Genomic DNA, 10,569 nt, shown 5'->3' on the forward strand with positions numbered 1-10,569 from the left:
TAAACAAATACAGTAAAGTTGCAGAATACAAAATCAACATACAAAAATCCGTAGCATTTCTGTATGCCAAAAGCAAAGAATCTGAAAAAATCAAGAAAGTAATCCCATTTTCAATAGCTACAAATAAAATTAAATACCTAGGAATAAACTTAACCAAAGAAGTGAAAGATCTCTATGAAGATAACTATAAAACATTGATGAAAGAAATTGAAGTTGGCTGAACGCAGTGGCTCACACCTGTAATCCCAGCACTTTGGGAGGCTGAGGCAGATGGATCACGAGGTCAGGAGATCGAAACCATCCTGGCTAACACAGTGAAAACCCATCTCTACTAAAAATACAAAAAAATTAGCCAGGCGTGGTGGCAGGTGCCTGTTGTCCCAGCTACTCAGGAGGCTGAGGCAGGAGAATGGCGTGAACCCAGGAGGCAGAGCTTGCAGTGAGCTGAGATCGTGCCACTGCACTCCAGCCTGGGCAACAGAGTGAGACAGTGTCTCAAAAAAAAAAAAAAGAAATTGAAGAGGACACAAAGCAACATATTAATGGATTGGAAAAATTAATATTGTTAAAATGTGCATACTACTCAAGCATCTACAGATTCAATGCAATCCCTATCAAAATACCAATGACATTCTGTAAGAAATAGAAAAAATAACCTTACAACTTATATGGAACCACAAAAGACCTTGAATAGCCAAAGCCATCCTAAGCAAAAAGAACAAAACTGGAGGAATCACATTACCTAACTTCAAATTATACTACAGAGCTATAGTAAGCAAAATAGCATGGTACTGGCATAAAAACAAGACACATAGACCAATGGAACAGAATAGATAACCCAGAAATAAATCCATACATCTACTGTGAACTCATTTTAAACAAAGGTGCCAAGAATATACATTGGGGAAATGACAGTCTCTTCAATAAATGGTGCGGGGAAAACTGGATATCCATGTGCAGAAGAATGAAACTAGACCCTATCTCTCGCCATATACAAGAATCAAATCAAAGTGGATTAAAGACTTAAATCTGAGACCTCAAACTATGAAACTATTAATACTACAGGAAAACACTGGGGAAACTCCAGGAGATTGGACTGGGCAAAGATTTTTTTGGTCATTTCCTACCAGCACAGACAACCAAAGCAAAAATGGACAAATGTGATCACATCAAGTTAAAAAGCTTCTGCACAGCAAAGGAAACAACAAAGTGAAGAGACAACTCACAGAATGGGAGAAAGTATTTGCAAACTATCCATCTGATAATGGACTAATAACCAGAATATATAAGGAGCTCAAACAACTCAATTGGGAAAGAATCTAGTAATCCAACTGAAAAATGGGCAAAAGATCTGGATAGACATTTCTCAAAAGAAGATATACAAATGGCAAATAGATATATGAAAAGGTGCTCAACATCACTGATCATCAGGGAAATGCAAATCAAAACTATAATGAGATATCATCCCCCCCCAGTTAAAATGGCTTATATCAAAAAGGCGGACAATAACGAATGCTGGTGAGGATATGGAGAAAGGGAACCCTAGTACACTGTTGGTGGGAATGTAAATTAGTAAGCCACTATGGAGAACAGTATAGAACTTCCTAAAAAAACTATACAGAAATACCATGTGATCCTGCAATCCCACTGCTAGGTATATACCCAAAAGAAAGGAAATCAGTATATCAAAGAGATATCTGCACTCCCATATTTATTACAGCACTATCCACAGTAGCCAAGATTTGGAAGCAACCCATGTATCTATCAAAGACAACTGGATAAAGAAAATGTGGTACATAATACATAATAGAGTACTTATTCAGCTATAAAAAAGGAGATCTTGTCATTTGCAAAAACATGGATGGACCTGGAGAATATTATTTTCAGTGAAATAAGCCAGGCACAGAAAGACAAACTTCATATGTCCTCACTCCTTTGTGGGAGCTAAAAACTAAACTAATTGAAATGGAGATAGCAGAATGATGGTTACCAGAGGGCTGGGAAAGGTAGCTGTGGGGAGTGAGAAATGGGGATGGTTAATGGGTACAAAAATATAGTTAAATAAAAGGAGTAAGATCTAGTATTTGATAGCACAACAGGGTGAGTACAGTCAGCAGTAATTTGTTGTACATTTCAGAATAGCTGAAAGAGTACAATTGGAATATTCATAACATGAAGACATGATGACTGAGGTGATGGACACCCCATTTACCCAATGTGATTATTACACATTGTATGCCTGTATCAAAATATCTCATCTAACCTGATAATTATGTACACCTACTACGTACCCATAAAAATTAAAAAATACCACCAAATTAAGTTTACCAAGTCAGTAGTTCTCAAATTTGTTCAAATTGTAGAGTTCCTGGAGCTGATAATTCATTTTGATGAGTATTATAAATGTTGCTATCTTAAGTTTAATACATGTAATTTTTTGCTTAATTAGATGTTATACAAAATTCTAATTTAGAACGAACGATTGCAGGAGTCAATTACTTTGAAAAATTATGAGGGGAAAATTTACAATAGAAAATTTTAATAATTTTTCTGCAAATTAGAAAATGCCATTCATGTTACTCTGAATTCAAAACTCTTCTGTTTTTTGTCTGTAAGATGAAATTCAATTTTGGGGACTGGTGTTCAAGGCATACATGTCATTTTATCCTTCTATTTCTACTAATTCCCTCCATGACCTCTCTGTCAGAAAAATTGTGAGTTATATACTGGTCTTAAAAAACTTGTTCTATATGACCTAGTCTTCTATTTGTTAAAAGATGGTTTTCAAAAATGGGTAAAATTATTGTCATGCAGATATGCAGATGTAAAAGTGAACATGTGTTAAGAGTAATCTATTCATTAGTCAATGAGGGGACCAGGTAGATGTTATAACCAGTTCAAAAGAGAACTCTAAGAACAGACACATTTATAGATCAGGAATATTCAAATGAATGTGTAAATGGAGGCAACACTGATTTTTCCACATGGGGAAAGGGAAGTCAGTTGAACTTCTACAGACAGGATAGACTGTGCATGTCTACAGACAGAAATTATTTGGTCTTGCTATCACTCATTTATAACTTACAGAGTTGAAAGATAGCCCAAGGACAGTGAAAGGCTAGAATCAGACGACTGGAAAGGTATGTCGTATGTGGATAATGCCTAGTTTTCCACTAAAGCGTAATTTTTTCCTATACACCTGGTCTTGTTTTTTTCCTGTCTTTCTGGATATTTAATTCCCATCTGTCCTTCAGTGACCTTTAATATCTGTAGAAATGATTTTATCCCTGTCTTTTTCATGTAGTCCTTACTGTCTAATTATTTACTTGCCATTTACTTGTATGGTACAGTATTGTTAACTATCTTTTTAGCATTTTAAAAATCTACCTAACTATATCATAAGACAATTTTATAGTCAGAAATTATATCATATCAAATGTTAGACACTCAGTGATTATCTGTTGTTTGGAAAGAATATCTTCTCCCTCCTTTTTACTGTGACCTAAGTTCCTTAAACCTCTACCACTCCCTCCAACAACGTCAACAATGTCATGTCCAGCACCATCATGTCTTGTTTAGCCTGGAATTAGTGAATTCTTAATATTGGGTTCCCCCAAAAGAAAATCAGTATATTCAACTAAAAACAAAGCAAAAACCTTGGATAATAACCTGCTATGTATGCATAGCTTGAGTTCAACATATGTCTTAAACAGGTTTTGATAGTTCAAATAGATGTGATTTTTACCTAATAAAGCTATTTTTAATTTCTATCCATTTTCTTTTTTTCTTTTTTTTTTTTTTTTTTTGAGACGGAGTCTTGCTCTGTCACCCAGGCTGGAGTGCAGTGGCGCGATCTCGGCTCACTGCAAGCTCCGCCTCCTGGGCTCACGCCATTCTCCTGCCTCAGCCTCTCCGAATAGCTGGGACTACAGGCGCCCGCCACCACGCCCGGCTAATTTTTTGTATTTTTGGTAGAGACGGAGTTTCACCATGGTCTCGATCTCCTGACCTCGTGATCCGCCCGCCTCGGCCTCCCAAAGTGCTGGGATTACAAGCGTGAGCCACCGCGCCTGGCCAATTTCTATCCATTTTCAACAGGTATTTACTTATATTATCAGTTGTGCAAAGTGGGGAGGGATATTTGACTTGGGAATGAGGGATGTTTTCTCCTTCCAAAATACACGTCCTACAGAAAACCAAGCACTGCATGTTATCATTTATAAGTGGGAGCTAAAAATTGGGTACACATGGACATAAAGATGGGACCAGTAGACACTGGAGACTGCAACAGTGGAAAGAGTGGGAGGGGGGCATAGGCTGAAAAATGAACTATTGGGTACTGTGGTCACTACTTGGGTGATGGGTTCAATCCTACCTCAAATCTCAGCATTGTGCAATATACCCTTGTAACAAACCTGCACATGTGTCCCCTTGAATCTAAAATAAAAATTAAAAGAAAACATCCCCTACATTAACAAAATCTCGAAGCCATAATTCCCAGAAAAACAATTATATTCAGCTCATTAATTATGTGTTTTCTTTATTGGTATTTACAAGTATATTCCATGTCCAAAAATTATTGTTTTTTAAGTGTTTTGTCAGTTTTAGCTAAATATTTTAGTTATCAGTAAATAATGTTTACTTTTTACAAGCACTAATTACAAAACTCCACCTCTTTAGATGAGAGATGCTGACAAACATTATATAAAACCAATTACAAAATGTGAAAGTAGCACACAGACGGATACACACATACTGCCACCAACAACTGTGAGATCATATGAGTGGAATGAATGGGAATTAAGAAGAAAAGCTATAAAATTGGTTTGTAACAATACTTTCTAAAATTATTTATATGTTGGGGAATTTTAATCTGTTGTTGGTAAATTAAGTTATTGATATAAAATAATGAGTTTTATACAGAGTTCTTTGCTAACAAAAATATCATAATTTATAACTTGCTAGGTTTACATTATAAGATTGTTTTCTAATTGTAAGCATATATAGAACAATGATGATATCTATCTATTTGTCTATCATCCATTTTAAAGCTTGGTGCTAGTATTTAAAGCACTCCCAACTTCCTTTAATGACTTAAGGTATACCATTCTTTTTCTTTTTGATTTTTTGGACCTTTTCTATTAAAGCATAGATATTTTCCCCTTAACAACATATTATCTCCAGACCCTGGGCACTCTCATCCTTCTGATTCTCAGTCACCTTAATTACAATATAGATACCTACCCTTAAAGCCTGTCTTTGAAACTCTCATCCCTGTCCAACTCAGTGAAATTCCTCCCACCATCCCCTTTATGGTATCTTGTCATTTTAAACAATAAATATTTATAGTGTGGAAAAAATAAAATCTTTTATGTCTGTAGCCCCTTTTTAGTATATTTTATCCATCTCTTTAACTGAAATCAGGTGTGGAAATAAACAATGCCTACCCAAATGAGAACAAAGGGAGGCTATTTATTTAGAGCTTGCTATAGCAAGGGAGTCAGACACTGTCACTTGTGTTTGGTAGATTCAAAGCATGCAGGGGAGTGAGAAAGCCTCGTAGTCAGAAAAGGGGGAAGCCTTCAGATGTTCTGATTGTAGTTTGTTAATATGAGAAAGCTGGAAGCAGGCTAACTAGAAGCAGGGCATTTTATGCAATTGGTTTGGTGAGCATATCTAGGTTTCTCTGGTTGGTCCTGAGCTGGGGGAGAAGGGGCCAAAAAATGGAGAAGTTGGCTAAGTCCTCAACATTCTGGGTCAATTGCTACAGCTACAGAGGTTGAGACTGGCTTCCCTGACTGGTTGATGTAGAAGCTGCAAGTCAAAGAGTTCTATTGTCATATATGGTCTAGCCTTTGTCCATTTGTATATTCAGTCCATGTGTGTATTCGGTCCCACTGACCACATTATTTCCTTTGCTACTCACTCTGGTGGCAGCTTTTCAGTTCCCTGGCATGAGGAAGGATCAGTTTTCCCATGTATCTTCCAGATCATTGTTCCATTAGCATTCCTTCCTATCAGTTACTCTTCTGTAGTTCACGAAATGCCCAACTCCCATATTATTTTCTATTATCTACTAAACTCACTTGAGTTCATCAGACTTATTGGGTAACATATATATCCCACTACTTTGTTCTAGCAAGTGATATTGTTACATTAAAAATATTTCTTTTTTTTTTTTTTTTGAGACGGAGTCTCGCTCTGTCGCCCAGGCTGGAGTGCAGTGGCGCAATCTCGGCTCACTGCAAGCTCCGCCTCCCGGGTTCACGCCATTCTCCTGCCTCAGCCTCTCCGAGTAGCTGGGACTACAGGCGCCCGCCACCACGCCCGGCTAATTTTTTTGTATTTTTAGTAGAGACGGGGTTTCACCGTGGTCTTGATCTCCTGACCTCGTGATCCGCCCGCTCGGCCTCCCAAAGTGCTGGGATTACAAGCGTGAGCCACGGCGCCCGGCCTAAAATTATTTCAGTACCTCCTTGTAAGTGGTACCTCCTTGTAAGTGGTGTAACAGAAGTGAAATGAAAATTCTACTAAATTAACATAGGTGACATTTTAGGTTGCTTTTGAGATACAAATAGGCAAAGAGGAGGAGGGAAGTGATGGCTGGATAGGATAGGAGGGATAGAGGTGGCAGCATAGGTATGGACTGGAAATGTTAAGAGAATGGAGTATTCAGGGGTCTGAACTTCATACTGACTGAGCCCTCTCTTCCCATTCCTCAATCTCCACTTAATTCTGACTCTCACCTTGGGCCTTATTATTCCCTAGAACTGTATTATATTGAATGCCAGCTCCCCAAGTGCCACCTACCCAACCTGTGGATAAGACAAAGCTGAGTTTATTGCTTACAGCCATAAGGGAAAACACCACCTCAACAGTGCTTTGGCAGTGTCTCAGAAGAGGAACTGCAAAGTCAGAATTGATTGAGAATTTGAAGTTTGCTAAGGCAGGTCTTCCAATGACTGAGGTGGACTGGGGGTAGGATGGAGGGTTTGAATCGGATTGGGTAAGGATCATGAAAAAGCAGTCCAGCATTGGTGGGAATAGCAAGAAGATTTTTTGAGGCAAGGGATGCAGACTCTTAGGACTGAAACTGTGTTTTGATGCTTACTACTGAAGAGTTGACACATCTTTCAGGTAGTACTGAAATAAGCAATCAAGTTATTTGCTTAGGCAAGAGTCTCTAGGAATGGTAAAATTATGCTAATGAAGACAATGGAATAGCAAAGTCATATTAATGTGGACAATAACCTGGGTGTTGGGAAGTAGTTTCGGTTCTCAGTCACCTGCAGTATCTCAAATTCTGAAATGTTTCCTCTAATTCCAGGTGTCGCCTTCTTCACTCACATGCTATAATGCCTTTTAAGTTTTTTCTTGGTCTTTACTATAACCGCAGCAACCTTATTCTTCTTTTTATAAGCTCCTCCTTGCTTCCCAGCCTGAGTAATCTGTTTAACTTCATGTTTACTAGTAATCTATAAAGGGAGTAAGCAAAATGTAGAATACTGTAAAATACAGATGGAAAGCATCAGACCCTTTTATGTTAAAAATCTAGGGTGAAGTCCATTTTTAAAAGATAATACTGTATAAATCTTAAACTTTTGTCAAAAAAAACCAAGTATAGTGGAAAAATCCAAGTTATATGAATCTCAAAGTATAATAATGAAGGAATTAGATTATGTTAACAAATAACTGGTTGAGTTCACTGTAATTTTGAATCTGTATGTTTTTTGAGGTCAATTTTCAACATTTTACATATTTTTCTACATCTTGGTATGGGATATTTAATTTTCTATTATGTTCTAGATTTTGCAATGTTTTATAGAAAAAATGCTATGTTATGGAATTAATTTCTTGTGGATTGAAGACACAAATAGGCAGATATTAACTGGTATCTGATAATATTTTATGTTATTTGTTCTTTAGAGAAATGTTAATTCCTGTATTCTCTTTCTCTTTAGGCTAATTTGCGCCAGAAAGTTACTCACTCAGTACAAACTGATCTTAGTCACTTGAGAAGAGAAAATTGTTCCCAGGTGTACCGTCCAAAGGACACTAGCACCCAGTCCATGAGGGAAGACAGCACTGGGGTGCCCAGGCCTCAGATTTACTTGGCTGGTCTTCGTGGAGGAAAGAGCGAAATCACCAATGAGGTCAAGGTGAACTTAACTAGAGATGTGGATGAAACCTAATTACAGACAACGTTTTTAAATAGGTGCTACTCAGTTATGAACAATAGCAAGTACTTAAAGGTATATTAACATCTATACAAATTAATTTTGTAGGGGTGGCACATTCATTGGTTGTGTGACTGTTTATTGGGTTCCCATATTTTATCAAACTGTTTTCTGTAACACATTTTTCATTCTGTTAAAATTGAAAAATAAAACTGTCCATTTATCTTTTATTTGTTAGAAAAATTTGTCAGCATTAACATTGAAATTATGATAACATGTAGACATAAATATGATTATTACTGGAATAGAAGTCTATTTCTAAACCATATTTAATGTTAAACATTACAAACTTAAAACCTAATCAATATTTTCAGCTTTGTTAGCTATTAAATGTTAACATAGATTAAATTGATATGTAACAAAACCTTACTAATTTGGAACAATTGGAGCAAAGGTCCACATGATGTTTTTTTCTTTCCTTCTTTTCTTTTTTTGAGACAGGGTCTTGCGCTGTCACCTAGGCTGGAATGCAGTGGTACAATCACAGCTCACTGCAGCCTCGACCTCCTGGGCTAAAGCAATCCTACCTCAGCCTCCTGAGTAGCTGGGACCACAGGCGTGTGTAACCACACCTGACTAATTTTTAAAACAATTTTCTGTAGAGACAGAGTTTCATCATGTTGCCCTGGCAGGTCTCAAACTAATGGACTCAATCGATCCTTTTGCCTCGGCCTCCCAAAGGGATGGGATTATAGGCATGAGCCACCATGCCCACCTCACATGATGTTTTTCAAAATGTAGAAATTTGACATAAAATCTGTATTTCTGGCCCTTCAAAAAAAGAAGAAATCAGAATATCTGCTAACACTTGGCCAGCATTCCTGCAAGTAGTAGCTTTGCCCATTCATAACGCAGGCACTTTCAATCCTCCATTGTCTAATCTAGTTCCTGCTGCCTCATGGGCCTCCCACGTCACTGCTTTGCCTTATTTGCCTGACTGCATAGGCAGTTGTGTTTAAAGCTCCCATGAATTACTGATAGCTATATTTTAGAACTGTGGTTTTATTACTCTCTTACATACTTCTAATATTATTCACGGATAATAAAGCTTCTAGGAAGGGCTGTTTATCTTGCTTTAGTAGCTAGGAGGTCATTTGTATTTGGCATATTTTTTCTGCTCAGGTGACTTTTTACTAAGGCATTTGTATAATTTGCTTTCTGTGTAGCTTAAATGTTTTTGTTTGTTTGTTTTTGAGATGGAGTCTTGCTCTGTTGCCCAGGCTGGAGTGCAGTGGTGCAATCTCGGCTCACTGGAATCTCTGCCTCCTGGGTTCAAGCGATTCTCCTGCCTCAGCCTCCCAAGTAGCTGGGATTACAGGCGTGCACTATCACGCCCGGCCAATTTTTGTATTTTTAGTAGAGATGGGGTTTTGCCATGTTGGCCAGGCTTGTCTTGAACTCCTGACCTCAAGTGATCTGCCCACCTTGGCCTGCCAAAGTGCTGGGATTACAGGTGTGAGCCACCGCACCTGGCTGCTTAAATGTGATTTATACTATGAATATGCTTTGAAACCCATTTTCTGCATGTAAACTTCAAACAAACCTACTTCTAAGGTTTTGTGATTTTCATACCTTTTAGTTTACAAATGATGTTTAAGATAGACTGGCTAGCTGTTAAGGCAGGGCCTGGAGGAGTGGGGTGATACTAAAATTTACAAATTCAGGAATGTCATTTTATCTGTTCAATTAACCCTTATTTGATTCCGCAAGATTCCTAAACACAGAAAAGAATGGCTGTAACCTGCAATTTGGGCTTATCAAGTTAAGGCTTGGAAGTAGAATGGCCAAGTGAATAAAAATACCAAATCCAATTTGAAAAGCCAATCTTAATATCAGACAGTCACCTGGTAAGTACAACTGAATAAAGGGAGCTACATCCAATGGAAAACTCATCCTCTCCCTGGACCTCCACCATCTATTCAAGCCCTGTCCTTCTGAAGATTTCCAACCATATGCTGAATTTAATGTCTGATGGTCACCCCCATTTCAGCAGGTCACAGATCAAAATAACTTTCTCTGCCAAACTTGTTTCTTTCTCTTTATTTTCTTCTATTTTCAAAGGCATCACTGCCTTACTCAGTAGCATAAGTTAAAAACATCCTGTCTTTCTCCCCCTACACTTTACTAGCCTTCAAGCCCTGTTCATTTGACCTGAATTGTCATTGAGATTCATGTCTTCCTATTCTCACCTCCCCTGCAGGACTTTGTCTTACTGCCTGGGTCACTGCTGTCTCCATTTTTTTATATGGTTCATCAGGATGTTTTCTCATGCATAAATCTGATCCTGTCATCTGGCCTCCTCTTCCCCCCAGCCTTTGCCTCAGTTGCTTAA

The 10,569-nt window shown here is 37.9% G+C and overlaps 1 protein-coding gene across 13 annotated transcripts in view; it reads left to right on the top strand.

Annotated features, from left to right (window-relative positions):
- CFAP206 (cilia and flagella associated protein 206) overlaps positions 1–10,261 on the top strand; it is a 75,423-nt gene extending 65,162 nt beyond the window's left edge. For 11 of the 13 annotated variants that reach the window (XM_063619116.1, XM_063619108.1, XM_055257960.1 and 8 more), the window contains exons 12-13: positions 4,681–4,824; positions 7,962–8,409. In XM_063619116.1, coding sequence (XP_063475186.1) covers positions 4,681–4,824; positions 7,962–8,192 — 375 coding nt within the window. In that variant the 3' untranslated portion in view covers positions 8,193–8,409. Of the gene's footprint in view, positions 1–4,680; positions 4,825–7,961; positions 8,410–9,947 lie in introns of those variants that run through there. The other 2 variants (XR_010116017.1, XM_063619128.1) reach the window with 2 other exon arrangements.
- The last annotated feature ends 308 nt before the right edge of the window (positions 10,262–10,569 follow it).

The sequence above is a fragment of the Symphalangus syndactylus genome, chromosome 2, assembly GCF_028878055.3.
Source record: "Symphalangus syndactylus isolate Jambi chromosome 2, NHGRI_mSymSyn1-v2.1_pri, whole genome shotgun sequence".
Taxonomy (NCBI): Eukaryota; Metazoa; Chordata; class Mammalia; order Primates; family Hylobatidae; genus Symphalangus; species Symphalangus syndactylus.